Source organism: Rhinopithecus roxellana, chromosome 10, assembly GCF_007565055.1.
Source record: "Rhinopithecus roxellana isolate Shanxi Qingling chromosome 10, ASM756505v1, whole genome shotgun sequence".
NCBI classification, from domain to species: domain Eukaryota; kingdom Metazoa; phylum Chordata; class Mammalia; order Primates; family Cercopithecidae; genus Rhinopithecus; species Rhinopithecus roxellana.
In genome coordinates, this window is record NC_044558.1 from 134,861,461 (window position 1) to 134,880,634 (window position 19,174).

The following is a 19,174-nucleotide window of genomic DNA, read 5'->3' on the forward strand; positions in this document are numbered from 1 at the left end:
ACAATTACTTGGGTATCTGAACTTGTGAAATTGCAGGCCGATGAAGGACGGATGACTGCCACAAAATGTCTTAAGTGTTTCTTAAATTTATCTTCGTGAGATAATTGTGCATGAGGAAGAAGCACAACAGTACACCCAGAATCCACTTGTTTCTTGTGCACGTGTGGCAGATGCTATCTGTCAGTGCCCTGTGGCGTATCCCCCCAGCACCCACCACTGCAGACAGGGTGTGCCACTGGTCTCCAGTGTCCAACGCCAGGACTCTCTGCCTGATCTCTTCCTCTGGTCTTTGGAGCCAGTTCTGCCTGTGGCTCCAGGAACTTGCAGGTTTCAGGTACTTTATTAGCTTCCTTCTCTTCCCTGTCTCACTTCCCAGTTCCCTGCCAGCGTTTCCTGGGACCACCCCTCAAATTAACTTCTTGTATTTGAATCCTTGTTTTGGATCTGCTTCCTCAAGAGTTTAAGTGAAGACAGCAAGACACCAAGTTGACAGACCTAGCCTGCAACGTGTTGAGGAAATATTTCATAAAGGATTTTGAAAGGATGTCCTGTAAATTAAGGCAGTGTTTAGGGTAATACAGGCTTTTTCTCCCTCCCCTCTCCGCTACACACTTTTGGGAAATCATGGAGTAGATGACACTTGAATCTAGCCTGTGGAGCCGATGTAAGTAAATAGTTTGGCAAGGATCAGGCCTCATGACTCCAATATTTAGATAAAGAGCTAAAGAATTATTGGGATAAGAATTTTTAACCCATTTCCCATTTGTCCTGAGAATACGCACTGGTAGCGAGCTGTATTTTTTCTTTTCTAAACAGGAAATGGATTAAATGGGATTAAAAAAAAAAAAAACTTAGATAGCTGATCAAATGAATTGCAGTTGATAGAATTACACAATCCCAACTAGAAAACTGCCAACTGAATAAATGTTCACAGTGAGAATTGAGGGACAGTTCAATTTGGAAATATAGATAGTAACCTGTTGTAAGAGAGAAATAAATGCAACAAGCTAGGTTCTGTGTGATGAGATTACATATATAAATAAAAAATATATTTTCTGAAGTCTCTATTTTCAGTAGAGTGGAATATTTTTAGTCAGTATCATTTATAAGTTTGCAGGAATGCCAAACCTGATGTATAAGCCCTTTTATTTTTAACTGCCATCTGGTTTTGTTAATATGAATGAAAACCTTTATTCATACTTACTCAATTTTAATTCCTTTGAGGTATCTGGGTTGTTAGGAGGAGGTAGAGCCTAGGATGACCCCCAGATTTCTCTTTGAACTGCCTAGGTTGATCATGGCCAGGAAACAGGGTAGGGAATAAGTGATAAAGACTGGGTTTGGGTTGGAAGAGATAAGGAGTTTTGTTATTTAGGGCATCTGTGGCCTGGGAATGGAGTGGTGTTTGTTAGATGTTGGACACAAGGTTTTATGCGTGGCTTACAGCCTGCCCTCTGTTCCCTGCTTTATTTTCCAGTCTTTCCCACTGCAGCGTATGCTTCAGCCGCATCTGACCGCTCTCTCTCAGTTCTCACTGGTCATTCCCTCTCGCTGGAACACCTTTGTGCCCCTCCCCTTCTGTCACCCAGGCAACTCCTATTTGAACATCTTTGGTGACAGAGCCCTTACTATCAGCAAATGGTGTGGCATTAGTGGTTTAGAAAGTGGGCTCTAGAACCAGCCTGAGTTTTAACCCCAGCTCCATCCTGTACCTGCTGTGACCTTGCCATTAACTCAGTTTCCAAAGACAATGGAGATGCTAGAACATCCCACAGAACTGTTAAGATTAAATGAGTTACACGTTTAACGCACTTAAAACAGACTATGACACATAAAGTGGTCTCTAAATCTTTGCTATTATTGTTAACTACTATCTTATATGACAATTCATATCATTCTATTTAAACGAAAATTTAAAGGATTTATTGTAGTGGAAGTTTTACCAAATAGTGCCAATTTAAAACATTCATTGTTCCAATCTTTTCTAAAGCTTACCATAAAAACAGCTGTTTCAAATAATTTTTTATCAGGCTTTTCCCCTACTTTTTAACCTTTAAATCACTTTTGTGGTATGCCGTAATCTGTATCCTACTCATTGTTTATGCCAGTATTGGATTTATTGTTTGCTTAAACATGATATTTGAGCATATAGAGTATTTCCAATTTTTTATTATTTTGGTGGACATGCTTGACAAGCTTCTTCCTATGAGTTAATTGCTTGGGATTTTCCTAAAAAGTGAAATTTATTTTATTTTTATACTTTTCATTATAAATTTCTCCAAGTGTTCTTTAAAATGTTTCTATAATCTATTATAACCTTATATATCTATTAACCATTGTAAGCACTAATATAAGAAATTTAAGAATGCATACATAATGACTTAAATGTCTTTTTAAACTTTCGAATATAAGTTACAATATACCAAAAAACTTAATAAGCTGAAAACAGTATTACAAGGGGGCATGAGGATTAATATTTCCAACAGATGTAAATTACTGTAATTTTAAAAATTGACTTGGAAATATATTAAGTCATAGACCTAGTTAATACTAAAATAAAGCAATCTGTTTGCTTTTTCATGTAGTACATACAATTTAGTTCCTGAGAAAAATAACCTATTAATAATAAAGTCATGAAATAATCAAAATTGATGATATCTTTTCAATGGAATACCATTCCCCTTTCATATTTTAGCATATTTAAAGAGCATTTTATAGCACAATTATAACTATTGTAGATGTCAATATAAGAAATTTAATGATTTATTTATAATGATCTAAATGTCCTTTTGAAAAATCTTTGAATTAGAGCATAGAAAATTCTATACTATCCACTGCACTGGTTACTTGAGAAGCTGGCCTCCAAATATTGTTGGAATGGAAGAAGAAAGGAACAGTAAGAAAGACAACAGTAATTTTACCTGCCTTGTGGCCATTGGAAGATTACAGCCATATATTATTCCACAGAACAGTGGAGAGATTCATGTGAAACCGACTGAATTTATAACCCGGTTTGCAATGAATGGAAAATTTGTCTATGTAGATCAAAGGTAAACATTTACATGTTACAATAATTAGAATTCAATAGGATGTTTGAAGCTATTAAAGACGTGTCTTAGTAGCACTGCTAGATTTTTTTTTTTTTTTTTTTTTTTTTTTTTTTTTTTGCTGTTTCAGAACAGAAAATAAAGTTTAAATGAAATAAGGATATGGACATGTCAGTAAATTTGTTTAAGCCAACATGTAAATTTGGAAGAATGTCTCTTAGCCAGTGGTGCAGAAACTGGGCATGGTCTGTGGCCATGATTTTACTGGCAAAAGCTAGTAAGAGCACAGCCTGGATTGGGTGGAGGCCTCACGCCTGGGTGTCTGTTCTGTGTTGCAACTCTAGTCTGGGTCTAGGGCAGCCGACAGGAGCCCAGTGATGTGCATGGTCACTCATCCCCTACCCTGTGCACTTCTTTGCTATCCTGACCATATGTGGGCCTACAGTCTTCTGGGAGGGAGTACACTCACCACTTCTGAAGTTTATTTTTAATTTAAAACCAGGGCAACAGCAATTTTAGGATATCTGCCCCAGGAACTTTTGGGAACTTCTTGTTATGAATATTTTCATCAAGATGACCATAGTAATTTGACTGACAAGCACAAAGCAGGTAGGTATGCATTGAGCAGAAGACATTTTGGGGAATTCAAAATGACAGCTTTAACTCTTAATTTCCCATTCCTGTGAAATTTGAAATTTGAATTATTCCTCACAACGTTGATTTTTATAGTGGTAGACTGTTATGCTGATAATTATCTTTTCTCATTAAGTTCTACAGAGTAAGGAGAAAATACTTACAGATTCCTACAAATTCAGAGCAAAAGATGGCTCTTTCGTAACTTTAAAAAGCCAATGGTTTAGTTTCACAAATCCTTGGACGAAAGAACTGGAATATATTGTATCTGTCAACACTTTAGTTTTGTAAGTAAATTTTTATGTTAAGACCTTTATATTGATTTCAAATGAGTCTCTCTGCTTTTTTCCTCTCATCTTGCTAAACCATTAAAACCGTATGATCCTCTGGCCTTTTATTATAACTTGAGATTTATCTTTTGAGTAAGTCATTTACTGTTCAGTGACATTAGTTCTCAGAATTAAGCTAAAAGTTTTCATTCTTGTAATGTATTTCTTCTTACTTGATATAATAAGTGAGGGTAAAGGCATTTATTCAACCATTTTCTTCCTACCTTCCATGGCCATTCAGTAAACAGTGCAGACATGGATTTCAACTGTGCATTATTGTAAGAAATTGTTTTGTCCTCCCTGTCATTTTTACCTGCACATCGTGTAAGCCTGGGGTGCCACCATGTCTGTGTAGGCATGTCCAGCATGGGGAAGAACAGAAATCCAGCCCAGGTGTTGCTTTACCAAGCTCTGGTCTGTCGCTGTGTCAGCCTGAAGGAAGAGCCAAGTTTTCCCGATTTTATAGTAGACTAGGATGGCCTCATTCTAAGTCTTACTTTATTTCTGTAAGTTTCTCTTTGATATTGCTATAAGGTTTCCTTGAACCAGTTGTTTTCGTATCTACAATCCTGAGTGAAAAATAATTTTAAAAAAGTTTAATACCTCCAGTATTTTCCTGTTACCCATCCCAGTAATCTTTGCCTACTTATTATTAATACATGAACTGAGAGTTTGTTACTGCGAGAACACGTACTTTATAGGGGAATGGGGCATTTGGCAAATGCCATGATACTTAGTACATTAAGACCTTGATTTCTGGTGGTGATACTAACAATATGTGTATATAAAACATAAATGGGCCACAAATTGACAAATTAAATATACAGAGCTTGGTGTAGTTGCTATAACAGTTTCGTTCACCTTAGAAAACAAATCATCTATGGTGTTTTTAATTCTAGGGGACGTAGTGAGCCTGGAGAAGCATCATTTTTTCCTTGTAGCTCTCAATCATCAGAAGGTAAGCTTAGTTTTAGATGATGGAAGACTTATTACTAAGACATATTATTAAGACTATTATTATCTTTCTCTGGCCTGGAGAGGGGAAAATTTGAAGATGAAATTAAAAGGAGTTCTACAGGTTGGATTATAGGAATCCCAACTTTGGTTTAGAAGAGACTAAGTTCAACAAGAAACGGATATCCCATTTAAACCCCCAGAGGTATCACCATATCCCCCTCAAAATTTCCACAGTGCTTTGCTCACATTTCTGTTATAATCTTGCATTGTACTGCAGTTAGTTGTTCATTCTACTTGCTTTCCAGTAGACTGAGTTCTTCAAGAACAGGAATGATGTTTTATCCATTATTCAGCCCTAGCAGCTAACATTGTTCCTTGTCACTTGGACAAATGAATGAAAAGTATTAGGGGGAGTTTTTACTTATCTGCGTTAGTTTTTCACAGATAATTTTTCACAGGAATATATTAATGTATTATTTGTAAAAATAAAAATCCTAGGTAACATTGAAGTAGTATTGCTGTGGAGGTTAAAGTGGGAAGAGACTGGACTCAAGGGTTACAAGTCACGATTGTGCCCTCAGTGACTTTCTACACATTTGATTCAAAGAGCATCATGAATTACATTTGCAATGCAAAGATGAGTGTTTTCTAACATTTTTGGATGCAGCTAGCCTGTTTCTGTTAAGGAGAGAACTGTGAAATTATTTGAATTGAAAGAAAGATAAAGTCCTTAATTGAATTTCTCCTTTTGCTGTTACTTAGAATCCTCTCAACAGTCTTGTATGAGTGTACCTGGAATGTCTGCTGGAACAGTACTTGGTGCTGGTAGTATTGGAACAGATATTGCAAATGAAATTCTGGATTTACAGAGGTAATGTTTTATTGCTACAAATATTTTCAGAAGTAAAAATGTCGTATTTATAAAACCAATATACAAAAATCAGTAGTCTTCCTATATACAAATGATAACTGGTTTAATATAATGGAAAATATTATCTTTACAGTAGCAACAAAAAAGATAAATTTTACAAGAAATGTTCATACCAACATGAAAAAAAAAACTTTAAAATTCACAAAGGTACATAAAAGATAACTCAAATAACTTCAGATAGAAGCTGTTTTTCAACAGGAAGACAGAATTGTAAGAATGTCCTGTTCCTTAAACTAAACTGTGAATATAATGTGGATCTAGTCAAAATAACCACCGTGTAGCCGGGCATGGTGGCTCATGCCTGTAATCCTAGTACTGTGGGAGGCCAAGGCAGGTAGATTGCTTGAGTCCAGGAGTTTGAGACCAGCCTGGGCAACATGGCAAAACCCCATCTCTACCAAAAAAAAAAAAAAATTAGCTGGATATGGTGGTGCACACCTGTAATCCCAGCTACTTGGGAGGCTAAGGTGGGAGGATCACTGGAGTGGGGTGGAGGGAGAGGGGCTGGTGGGGCAGTGTCAAGGCTGTAGTCAGCTGTGATCCTGCTACTGTACTCCAGTCTAGGCAAAAGAGCAAGACCCTGTCTCAAAAAAAAAAAAAAAAAAAAAAAAAAACCACCATGCATTTTTTTGGAATCCAACAGATTATACTAATCACATTAAAGTATCTAGAAATTTATGAAAAATAAGAAAGTAATAAAGTGAGACTAATGCTATCAGATATTAAAATACGTTATAAAGCTATGACCACTGAAACATTTTGGTGTGACCCACAAATAGATCAATGTAAAATATTGTATTTCAGAAACATCATCAAATGCACATGGACATTTATTATATGGTAAAAATTAAAAGTGACATCTGAAACCAGTAGGTAGAAATGAATTAAACATTAAAGGGCATTATGATCACCGTATAACCATTTGGGGAAAAAATAAAGCTAGACTCCAACTTTATTCTTTACACTAAAATAAATTCCAGATAAATCAGAGCTCAAAGTAAAACTATAAAACTAAAGTTTTTCAAGAATACATGTATGAATTTTCGTATTCTCAACTTGAAAAGTCCTTTCTAAACATCACAAAATCCAGAATTTATAAAGAAAAATATTTGGTAAATTTAATTGTATGCAAATTAAAACCTTACACGTAACTATATCATTATAACAATGTTAAAAGAGAAATTATAAACTGGAAAATGTGTGGATTTCATACAGTAAAATAGACAAACTATCTTAATGTATAAAGAGTTTTATTGTATAAAGAATAAAATACGCTTTATATTAAACCTTATGTATTTAATTTTATATATCTCTCTATATTAAACATTATAGTATATAGAATAGTTATTACGTTTTTTTTAAATTTTCTTTTGAGGCAGGGTCTTGCTCTATCCCCCAGGCTGGAGTACAGTGGTGCGATCATGGCTCACTGCAGCCTGGACAACCCATGCTCAAGCGATCCTCCTGCCTCAGCCTCCCAGGCAGCTGGGACTACAGGCGCACACCACCACACCTGGCTACTTGGCTTATTACATTAAAAAAAAATGACACAATAAAAGGCTAGGTGCAGTAGCTCATGCTTGTAATCCCCAGCACTTTGGGAGGCCAAGGCAGAGGATTATGTGAGGCTAGGAGTTCAAGACCAGCCTGGGCAACATACCGAGACCCCCATCTCAAAAAAAAAAAGAGATTAGCAAGGCATAGTGATGCACAGCTATAGTCCCAGCTACTTGGAAGGCTGAGGTGGGAGGATTACTTGAGCCCAGGAGTTCAAGTCTGCAGTGAGCTAATCATTATCATTTTCCTACTGATTAGTGATATTCACTGCCTTTTCGTGTGTTTATTGGCCATTTGTATATTTTCTTTGGAGAAGTGTGCATTCAAGTCCTTTGCCCACTATTTAATCAAGTTGTTTGTTTTGTTGCTGTTGTTGAGTTGGGAGTTGTTCACATATTCTGGATATTAACCACTTAGCAGATATGTAATTGGCAAATATTTTCTCTCAGTCTTTGGGTTGGCTTTTTACTCTGTTGATCAGGTTTTTTGATGTACAGAAGTTTTAAATTTTTATATACTCCAGTTTATTTATTTTCATTTGTTGCCTGTGCTTTTGATGTCATACCAAGAAATCATTGCCAAATCCAATGTCATGAGGCCGTTCCACTACTTCCTCCTAATAGTTTTTTAGTCTTAGGTCTTAAGGTCTTAAGGTAGAATGAATAAGTCTACAGATCAAATGTGCAGCATGAGAACTAACTATAGTTCATAATGTTATATACTGAAGATTTGTTAGGAGAGTAGGTTTTAGGTGCTGTCAACATACACATACACACAGGTAACTGTGGGAAGTGATGAATATGTAAATTTATTTAACAGCAGCAATTTTACTATGTGTATGTACAGTAAACCATCGTATTGTACACCTCAACATCAGCTGCCTTCTTGGGAACACATAAAGACATAAAGTTGTGTTTATGCCATTTTGTTCTCTATGTATGTGTTTCATTGATTTTTACCTCAGGATGACCTATTGTAGTCAAAATATGGCACATTTTCCACTTTAAAAAGGTTCCAGAATGTTAGTAAATCTTTCCTTACTCTCAGTTCTGCCATTTAGTATCTTGAGGAGGAGCTGATTTTTGACATGAGCACCTGTTTTAAACTGTGCTGTGTTATTCTGTTATTTTAACATAGGCTATATTGACAGATGATATGATTTACTCAAGAGACTTTACCTCAGAGCTTTATTTTTCTACTTACTATGGAGTGTTTTTCAGCATTCCATAGTCAAAAATAAGCCTGGCACCTAGAAAGTCAGTATAATTGTGAAACCTGCTATGATACTCAGTTTCAAGCTCCTCACTGTATTTTTATTAGTAGATTATTATGTATTTAGAGGAGAACATTTCCTTCTAAAATATGTAAAAATTAAAAATGTTTTATGTATCACTTTTTAAAGGTTACAGTCTTCTTCATACCTTGATGATGTGAGTCCAACAGATTTAATGAAAGATACTAAGACTGTGAACTGCAGGAGTGTAAGTATACTTGTAAATGATAATATTCATGAAATAAATGAACAATAAAATTTGCCCCTTGTTGATTATTTCTTTTAAGAAAAGAAGTCATTCTGTCAGGAAAAAAAAAAAAAAAAGAACCCGTTTTTGTCACTCAGTGATTTTTAAGTGGCTTTGTTGCATAGTAAAGAGTTAAGTTGCTGTGAGCATAGTATCTGAGTCCCAGTTATGACACTTACTGGGACGTAATCTTGGGCTTTTACTTAAACTCTCTGTACCTCAATTTTCTCATTCGTAAAGTAGGAATAAGAATATCATTGATCTCCTAGAGGATTGTGAGAATTAAGAGCTTAAATACATAAACAAAAACTGTTATAACAGTGCCTAGCACACAGTAAGTGCTCAATAAATGGTAGCTCTTATTATTGTTATTGTAATAGGTTCCAATTTAGTAGATTAAAGCTACTCCTTGAGGTTTGAAAAAAAAGTTTAAATAATATAAGCCATGAGATAAATACCACATACTACTTAATTCAATTGAACAAATACTAGCTATTTGAAATGCATTATTGTATATACAAAAATTACTAAACCTAGTGCTATCTGGAAGACTAAAATACAATATAATTCTAATTTAGCACAGACAACAAAAAGCTCTAAAGCAGATACGTAAATCAAGCAGTGTAAGACTACAGGAGAAAAGAGAAATTTTATCTGACCAGGGACAAACAGAAACTTGAAAATACGAATATCAGAGCCAGGCATGGTGGCTGTGCCTATAATTCCAGCTACTCAGGAGGCTGAGGCGGGAAGATCGCTTGAGGCCAGGAGTTCAAGACCAGCCTGGGCAATATAGTGAGACCTCCTTTCTAAAAAAGATTTTTAAAAATACTAGCCAGTAATGGTGGCCCATGCCTGTCATCCCAGCTACTACAGGAGGCTGAGGCAGGAGGATCACTTGAGTCCAGAAGTTTGAGGCTGAAGTGAGCTATGATCACACCACTGCACTAGCCTGACTGGCAGACTGCAACTGTCTAAAAGCAAAAAAAGAAAATATAAATGTCATGTCTTTTTACACAAATATCATGTCTTCTGCTTCATTATTTTTTCATTTACTCATACAGTTAGCACATGTTTATTGAGTATCCATTTTGTGCGAGGTGGTATGTGAGAAACAGATTTACGTGGTAGTAAAAATGTCTAAGTAGTGTACATTATGTAGGCATTCTATAGATAAAGTATGTCAACTTAATAAGACAATATAGGCAAGTGATTTCCTATTTTATGAGCTACATGGATTATTAGATTGTTTGGCCTGTAACTATATAACAGTATAAGAACTTTTCAGTAACAGCATTTGGTTTAGTGTTTCCCACTCCAAAGCAGTATTTCCCATAGTAGTTTTATATGAGGTATAGTTTTGCCATCATTTTATAAACACAGAAAGAAACTTTGACCTGAAGCATTTGTGGTCATGAACTTTTTCTTCTTCATCCAAAACTATTCCTTATGTATGCACCTTCAGTTATGGCTCTTAAGAATGCAGGCTTTGGAGTCAGGTAGACTTTAGTTAGAATCATGGCTTCAGCACCTTGGGCAAGATGCCCTCTTTAGGCCTCAGATTTATGATGTGTAACATAGCTGCCTCACAGTATCTGAGAAGTGAGATGAGACGATGCAGGTGGAGAGCTTGGCACATGGTACTCGGGAAAAGCAAGCTTCCATACTGATGGTGGTAGTTGTGGCACTGGCGGCTGGCCCATGTCTGATAACTGCAAAAAGTATTTACCTTGGCCTGGCACAGTGGCTCACACCTGTAATCCCAGCACTTTGGGAGGCCAAGGCGGGCGGATCACGAGGTCAGGAGATCCTGGCTAACATGGTGAAACCCCGTCTCTACTAAAAATACAAAAAATTAGCCAAATTAGCCAGGCGTGGTGACACATGCCTGTAATCCCAGCTAGTCAGGAGGCTGAGACAGGAGAATCGCTTGAACCCGGGAGGTGGACGTTGCAGTGAGCCGAGATCATGCCACTGCACTCCAGCCTGGGTGACACAGCGAGTCTCCATCTGAAAAAAAATAAAAAGTAAAAATAAATAAATAAATAGAGTATTTATTCTTATTCTAGTAGGAACCTCACTGTTTATTACTCTGGCTGTCTTTTCAGATGTCGAATAAGGAGTTGTTTCCACCAAGTCCTTCTGAAATGGGGGAGCTAGAGGCTACCAGGCAAAACCAGAGTACTGTTGCTGTCCACAGCCATGAGCCGCTCCTCAGTAAGTTTTCTTTGGGAACTGCTGATCATTTTCATTATCAAAATCTCCCTCTTAATCACTGTGTTTTCAGGCACAGGAAAGTTCAAGAGAAGCAGACAGTTTTTAAAACTAAGGTTTTTTTCAGTTGAGCACATTGGCTCACACCTGTAATCCCAGCTCTTTGGGAGGCCAAGGCCGGAGGATTGCTTGAGGCCAAAAGTTCAAACCAGCCTGGCACACATAGCAACAAACCATCTCTACCGAAAAAAAAAATTATTTTAATTAGCTAGGCATGATGGCTCATGTCTATAGTCCTAACTACTAGCCCGGATGACAGAGTGAGAACGTCTCAAAAAAATAAGTAAATAAATAAATAAATAAATATTTTTTCATTCAAGATTCTAAATAACAATAATTGTACTCAATCTTAAAATGGATGCTACCGTTGGCCAGGCATGGTGGCTCATGCCTGTAATCCCAGCACTTTGGGAGGCCGAGGCAGGCAGATCACGAGGTCAGGAGATCGAGACCATCCTGGCTAACATGGTGAAACTGTGTCTCTACTAAAAATGCAAAAAATTGGCCGGGCATGGTGGCGGGCACCTGTGGTCCCTGCTGCTTGGAAGGCTGAGGCGGGAGAATGGCATGAACCTGGGAGGCGGAGCTTGCAGTGAGCCAAGATCGTGCCACTGCACTCCAGCCTGAGCGACAGAGTGAGACTCCATCTCAAAAAAAAAAAAAAAAAAAAAAGATCCATTCTCGAGAATTACCAAGAATTCATAAAGGATAGAAGTCAAAAAAGTTTAAGATGTAATCATTCATTTTAACAATGTTTATGCAAAGTTCAGATAAGTAAATTGAGTAATGTGGTATTTTAGTCTGTTTTATGCTGCTGTAACAGAATACCACAGATGGAGTAATTTGTAATAAACAGAAATTATTTGGCTCACAGTTCCGGGGACTGGGAAGTCCAAGAGTATAGTGCAGGCATCTTATGAGGACCTTCATGCCTCATCTTTCCATGGTGGAAGTTAGAAGGGCAAGAGAGCGTAAGAGCAAGAAAGCACGATGTGGGAAAACTCTTTCATAACAAACACACTCTTGAGGTAACTAACCAACTCCCACAATAATGACAGTCCGTTCATGAGCGCAAAGGCCTCATGACGTAATCCCCTTGTATCAGGCCTCACTTCTCAACACCGTTGTGTTGGGGATTAAGTTTCCAATGCATGAATTTTAGTGGACAATTCAAACTATTGTATATAGTTTCATATCCTCCATGACTGACATTGCTCTGCTAAAGCATACACTAAAGAGAAGCAAAGGTCTTGAAGGAATTTGGATATCCACTTTAAACACACAGAGAGTCATATATTTATTATCTGAAGTTCCATTGTTCTTTGACACATATATGCAAACCTTCAGTTAGTCTTTATCTGCATTTTAACCCTAATTTCTAGAACCTCTTATCTCTAAATTAATTATCATCTCCATGGTTCCTACTTATTTCCTTTTTTGATAAAAATCTGATTTACCTTCCTTTTGTAAGAAAATTCCAAAGTTTTAGAAGATGCTTTTGTCTTAAGCTTCTCATTTCAGTATGAAACAGATAGGGTTTTTTCACAAGCAGATTACATTTTCTCCTTCCAGGATTTACACCCCCCCCCCCCCCCACACACACACACACACTAAATCTCCTAGCTTCCTTCCAGCTCTCTGAGAGTCTGTACCCTTTAGCAGTGTAATTTCCTATTAGAAAACTCATAGACTAGCTTACCTCTCTGTAACAGATGAATTAGGTGCAATTTATCTGGCAGAAGATTGTTATAAAACTAGGTAACCCATTTAAAAATATATCAGCCGTCTGCAGCTTAAGATACATACTTTGCCTTCAAAAACACATTTTATGGTTTTCTAGCCTTGCTTTGCCATTTTTTTAATCACAATCATTCTTTAACCTCTAAATGTGTGAAACGTATGACTTTCTTGATCACCTTTACTTACACAGGCCTGTGTTTTAATTCATAGGTGATGGTGCACAGTTGGATTTCGATACCCTGTGTGACAATGATGACACAGCCATGGCTGCATTTATGAATTACTTAGAAGCAGAGGGGGGCCTGGGAGACCCTGGGGACTTCAGTGACATCCAGTGGACCCTCTAGCCTTTGATTTTTAACTCCGAAAATGAGAAACATTTTAAAGCATTTTATTTACGAAAAACTGTCTCAACTATTCTTCAGTACTGTATTGATATTGTTTGTATCTTTTATTAATGTTCTACCAGTTTTTATAGATTTGCATCTTATTGTCACAGGGATGTGGGGAAATATGTTTTCCTCCCAAGAGAACCAAGTTTGTTATAGACTCCTTTATTCAGTGAAATGGCTTATAATCCACTAGTTACCATATTTTTGCTAAAATATTTCTAACCAAGAATACTACATACCTATTGTTTTGGCTTTGTTTTATTTTTGATGCAGTTTTTTTTAGTTGGGGTAATGTAATATATTGATATTTTCCTTTGTGTCTAAGATTCATTTATAATAGTAGGTTTGTATAATTTGGAACATTTTCCATTCCTTGCGAATTTCCTTAATTGAGGATAGGGCTTACACACTTTAAGAAAACAGTGAGTACTTGAACATTTAAAGGGACAGTGCAATTTATAGTCATAATCACATTGAATACTGTATTTGATCTTTGGAGACTTAGGCAAGCACAGAGCTGGGATATGTATGCTCAGTTGAGCACTTTAAGATGAATTTTAAGTGAGATGATTTATTACTTAAAATGCAGAAAGTCAAAAGAGTTTCAGTTTTCCTTACAGAAAAGGAAGGATCTTGGGCCCTAGATCTTGGGGATTAACCTTTTCATGTAAGATGTACTCTTACTAGGCCGGACGTGGTGGCTCACGCCTGTAATCCCAATACTTTGGGAGGCCGAGGCAGGCAGATCACTTGAGGTCAGGAGTTCAAGACCAGCCTGGCCAATATGGTGAAACCCTATCTCTACTAAAAATACAAAAAAAAAAAAAAAAATTACCCAGGCATAATCCCAGCTACTTAGGAGGCTGAGGTGAGAGGATTGCTTGAACCTGGGAGGCAGAGGTTGCAGTGAGCCAAGATCGCACCATTGCACTGCAGTCTGGACAACAGAGTGAGACTTCATCTCAAAAAAAATAAATAAATAAGATTTACTCTTAATATAATCACTGAAGATCTCTATTATAGCTAGATTAGGTTTTTGACATTGAAAAAATACTTAGGGATAGATTTGTCCTAAAGGAAAAAAGTAGGCCTGGGCAGATTAAATGTCTTGTGTAAAGTCACACATTGAATTCATAGAGTTTTAAATGTGTGATATATATAAACCAGTTTCTTTATACACATTTGGGAAAACATTGGTCTCACTGGTTAAATGATTAACTAACTGACCTAGGAACTAGCTGTAGCTTTCTAGGTAATTAGGTAATTACAGTTATTATCACCTGTAACCAAAGGTAATGAAACAAATGACAAGTACATTTTTAAAATTATGAGGCAATGAGAAATAATTTTAAAACCGATTTTCTAGTTATAATTTAAAATTTGGAGAGCATTTTTTTTAACAGTAATTAATCCAGAGATGGCTCAAATTCAGTATAAGAATTAAGATTATTTAAAATACTGCATGTCTACCTTCTCGGGGATCATACTTTATAACACTTTCTGCTTCGGTATCTCTTCATAGCTTGCCAAGTATGCTCCCATATATTCTCTCTTGTGCCTCACAAATGAAAGTCAGATAGGCTGGGAACTCATGCGGCAACCCTCACACTTCAATGTGGGCTTCAAATCCAGTTTCCTGTTCTATATGGTGCTACATCTTTTCAGCAAATTTCCCTCAGAGCCCCTCGCCAAAGCAAAGCATTTTGACCCTGCATGCTATTTCTTTAGCTGTAGGTGATATATTAGAACTTCTGTCAGACATGTTAATGACAAACATACCAACAGACAATAACCAAAAACAAATGTTCCCTTCAAGTGTGAAATGTGCAGGGGCTGCGTGGACAAGGATGTATTGGCACCCTGACCTCTTGAACTGATACAGTGTCCCAGCAATGTTGGAGGGTCGGCACCATTCCTGGTCTGACACTCGAGGACCCGAGAGACATCAGGTTTAGAATAAGCCAAAGAAATCCTACGAGATGGGGAGAATTGGTGTGCAGCAGCCTAAGCATTATAGTTAAGACTAAGGAAATGTGAAAGATCCCCTGTGTTCTCTAAATTGGGCAGGGGGGCCTTCCTACCAATAACACTTTTTAGGGGACTGAACCATTGCGGGTTGGACTTGGCTTCCAAAGAGTCTGCCTGAGCCAGGAGTGCCAGGGTAGGCCATCATGGCTGGATGGCCTCAAAAGCAGATGGGGGCAGACCTGCCCTCCTGATGCCAGGATTTGAGAGGCAGAGTTTCTAGAGGCAGACCAGTGCTGCCTCAGACAGTGGCAGTTTTTTCTCTTTGCAAGAGGAGGGGCTGTTTGATTCCATAGACCAGTGGGCAGATAGCCAGTTGAATACTCTGTGCATGGTTTGATCCTTTATTAGTTCACTCTAATATTTTCTGTAGATCCTTTTGTCCTGGACTCAGAATCTAATCCATGCATCGTATGATACTGTCGCTCTCCTAAGGTTTGTGTTTCCTTCAAAATGTTTTAGTTTTCTTCAACTAAATTTGATTTTTGCTGTTGGACATGACATATTTTTATGGCATACACTATGTTACTTTTTTCTCCTACAAATCAATTGTTTGAACTTTGGTGAGAAAGAATATATCCACAAATTGCATAAACGTATCATAAAAACAGTACTGTAGACTTTTTTTTAACCCTAAGAATTACCACTACAGTAATGTAGTGGAGTGGGAAGAGTGCCTAGAATCAGAAGACCCTGTTGAGGCTGAGTTTAGCTGTGTGACCTCATGCAAGCCATTTAAACTCTCTGTGCCTCAGCTTCCTCATTTTTAAAAGGAGGTTTGATCTCTATGTTTACTTCCAACTCTGATTCTGGGATTCTAATCCACAGGACTTGGGCTTTAGGGTGGAACCTAGAACTGTGCTGTCCAGTGCGGTAGCCACTAGCCACATGTGGCTGCTGAGTACTTGCAGTGTGGCTAGCACAAAGTGAAGTGTGCTGTCAATGTAAGATACATACCAGATTTTGAAGACTTGTATTACCAAAAGAATGTAAAATATCACATTAATAATTTTATATTAATTACATGTTCAAATGATATTTTGGATATACTGAATTAAATAAAACACTAAAATTCTACTTGTATCTTTTTACTTTTTTAATGTGGCTAGAAAATAAAATTATACATGTGGCTCAGATTATATTTCTATTGGACAGCGCTGCTCTAGAACATTATATTAAGTGGTTAATATTGAAGTAGACCAAAGTTTATACCATAAGGATATTTTTCCTTAAGTACCATGTTTGAAGAACAATTATTTATTGATCCTTGAATCTGTAAGATCAAATAACAAGTCTCTATCCATGTTACCAAATTTAAACTTTTGAAAATAATAAACTTTAAAAATCAGATATTTTATTACAGGATGATACTTGGAATCAAGTGAAATGAGTTATATGGTCATCACCAAATTTAGAAATCTGTCGTGAAACAGAAAGACAAACAGGAAAGTACAGAATAGAGACTTTTAGTAAATAAATGGAATTTAAAGGGAAGTGTTTATTTACAGTGTCACGACAGAAAAGGAGGTCTTTGTCATCATAGCCATCGAGGGATCTCCATAAAATCTGGGGCACAGGTACAAGAAATAGCCAATATTTAGTTACCAGACCATGTTTAGTAGTGTCCAGGTTCAGATCATGCTGCCGAGAGGTATCTCCCCCTCGGGTAGGTCATTGCTGGGCTCTGGAATTGGAGACTCATACTTGCCCAGCACAATGCTATGGGCAGAGAGGCCGACATCTATGATTAACTAGAAGCCGTAAAGAAAAGCTGCTAAGTGGCCACTAGGTGCCACTTTTCCGTTTTTATAATGCTTTGCTTTCATTAGCAGATCTTTTTTTTCCAAGCCCCATGGGGCCTATGAGAGGCATGTATGATTTTTGCACCTACAATAAGTCAGCCTGTCTGGTGAGAGTTGTTTTATGAGAAATGCTTTCCAAGGGAGGTCTAGGAAGATCCTGACACATAAGAACTTTGGCTTAGGGAGCTTTCCAGGTGTGGTGCCAATAAAAACTGACCTGGAAAGAAACCTGTCCAGCATGGAATATGCTTTCTGAACTCACTTGAGAGTATGTGGTGTACGTCACTGCTCATATATTCTTGAGTTTAGGTTTGTCTTTTATACAATTTTTAGCTCTTTTCCAGTTCACTTGCACTTGTCTGTATATTGGTATTTTTAAATTTTTGTGGTAAATAATGAAAAGAGTGAAATTATATTTTTATAATTACTCATTTGTAGTTTTTTTTTTTTAAATTTAATAAACTTCCTCCAAAAAGTATGCCCTTAACTACTTTATAATGTGGAAACATAGATTAAGGAAACCATCCAGTGCCCTCAAACCACTGGGCAGAGGGGTACATTGAACTCTGTTACTGTATATGTTTCTGGGTGTGTTCCCCAGGGTATATTAACTGCTATAACAACTCCAAAATCTCAGTGGTTTAACCAGTAAAGATTTTCTTCTGCTCACATCAGACTCCAACATCATCAGCCTTATCTGACCCTCTGACTCTCTCCTCCTCCCTTTCTGCCTCTTCCTTATTTCATCTCTCAGCTTTGCTTTCCTCTGAGCTGGTTTTATGTTTTGGTAGACCCTCTCCCCATAATGACACTCAGAAGTTCCAAGCATGTATTGTTCTTAGACCTGACAATTTCAATGGAAAGAGAGCCTCTCTGTTTCCTAGTAATTCACACGCAAATGTGCATTGACTGGGCATCTGGATCAACTTGGTCTACCTGGACCTTCCATTGGGCAGTTACAGTACCTACACTAATTCTAGGGCGTCAACCATCATGAATTACAAGGTTCTATTGTCTCTTCTGCAGATAACCCGGTCCTCCCTCTGGCCCCAGGCTGTCTGGCTGTTGGCATCTGACATCTCCCCTTCAAGGATGCCTTTAAAGTTATTTTAATTTATTTAATCAGAATTAAAATGTTAGAAAGGGAAGGCAAAATAAGCAGTAGGTTCTTTCCAGGTCAACAGGCTGGAATATACAGATTGGCCAGGCTGTGATACATACCCAACCTTGGGTTGAAGGTTGTCAAGGCAGCCCTGTTGGAATCCCATAAATAACATGGGGATCTCCCATGGGAATCCTCCAACACATTGGACTCTCCTCTTCCCCAGGTCTCCTACTGCCAGCACAAGAGGCTGTGAAGGTGAAGAGGATACAGATTTGAGATTAGTATTACAGAAGTAGAATGGCAAGAACTTGAGGACCAATTGCATATGGGAAATGTTGAAGCAAAAGCTGTGAATAATGACTCAAGTTTCTGGCCCCAGGGGTCTGGATTGCAGTGCTGTTCAAGAGGTAAGAGTTACACGAGGAGAGACAACTTTGGGGTAGAAGATGCATCAGTTCTAGACAAGTTTTGTTCATCCAGGTGATGTCTAGTAGATAGTTGGATATGTGAGTATGGAGGATGGGAGATAGACCTGAGATGAGCAGCACACTGAAGCTTTTGAGCCTCAGTTTCTTCATTTGTAAGTAGACTTCATTTGTAAATACCCCTGCAGAGCTTTAGTGAGGATTAAATTAGCTTACATAAAGTGCTTATCACATTGACAGTAATTTTAACAATGATCATTATATATATAATATATATGTTATATATAATATATATTATATATATATATAAGCTCTACAGTATGATAATAAATGTTGGAAATTAGTGTTATAGAGACGCTTCATTAAGTTAGTAAAAAATTCCTGAGACTATATAGCAAACAAATATATAAGTAGTATAACAGCAGTTTAAGCCTTGC

At 37.4% G+C, this 19,174-nt stretch overlaps 2 protein-coding genes across 8 annotated transcripts in view; both read left to right on the forward strand.

Moving 5' to 3' along the window:
• Window positions 1–13,690, forward strand: part of ARNTL2 (aryl hydrocarbon receptor nuclear translocator like 2) — a 69,576-nt gene extending 55,886 nt beyond the window's left edge. For 6 of the 7 annotated variants that reach the window (XM_010379864.2, XM_030939841.1, XM_030939842.1 and 3 more), the window contains 8 exons: window positions 2,810–3,050; window positions 3,550–3,656; window positions 3,817–3,967; window positions 4,909–4,967; window positions 5,729–5,837; window positions 8,857–8,935; window positions 11,083–11,191; window positions 13,199–13,615. In XM_010379864.2, the coding sequence (XP_010378166.1) occupies window positions 2,810–3,050; window positions 3,550–3,656; window positions 3,817–3,967; window positions 4,909–4,967; window positions 5,729–5,837; window positions 8,857–8,935; window positions 11,083–11,191; window positions 13,199–13,335 (992 nt within the window). In that variant the 3' untranslated portion in view covers window positions 13,336–13,615. Of the gene's footprint in view, window positions 1–2,809; window positions 3,051–3,549; window positions 3,657–3,816; window positions 3,968–4,908; window positions 4,968–5,728; window positions 5,838–8,856; window positions 8,936–11,082; window positions 11,192–13,198 lie in introns of all 7 variants that reach the window. The other variant, XM_030939840.1, reaches the window with a different exon arrangement.
• A 4,916-nt stretch (window positions 13,691–18,606) lies between these two features.
• Window positions 18,607–19,174, forward strand: part of SMCO2 (single-pass membrane protein with coiled-coil domains 2) — an 80,382-nt gene continuing 79,814 nt past the window's right edge. Inside the window, exon 1 of the mRNA XM_010379867.2 lies at window positions 18,607–18,719. The gene's annotated coding sequence lies outside the window, so the exon portion shown is untranslated. The remainder of the gene's footprint in view (window positions 18,720–19,174) is intronic.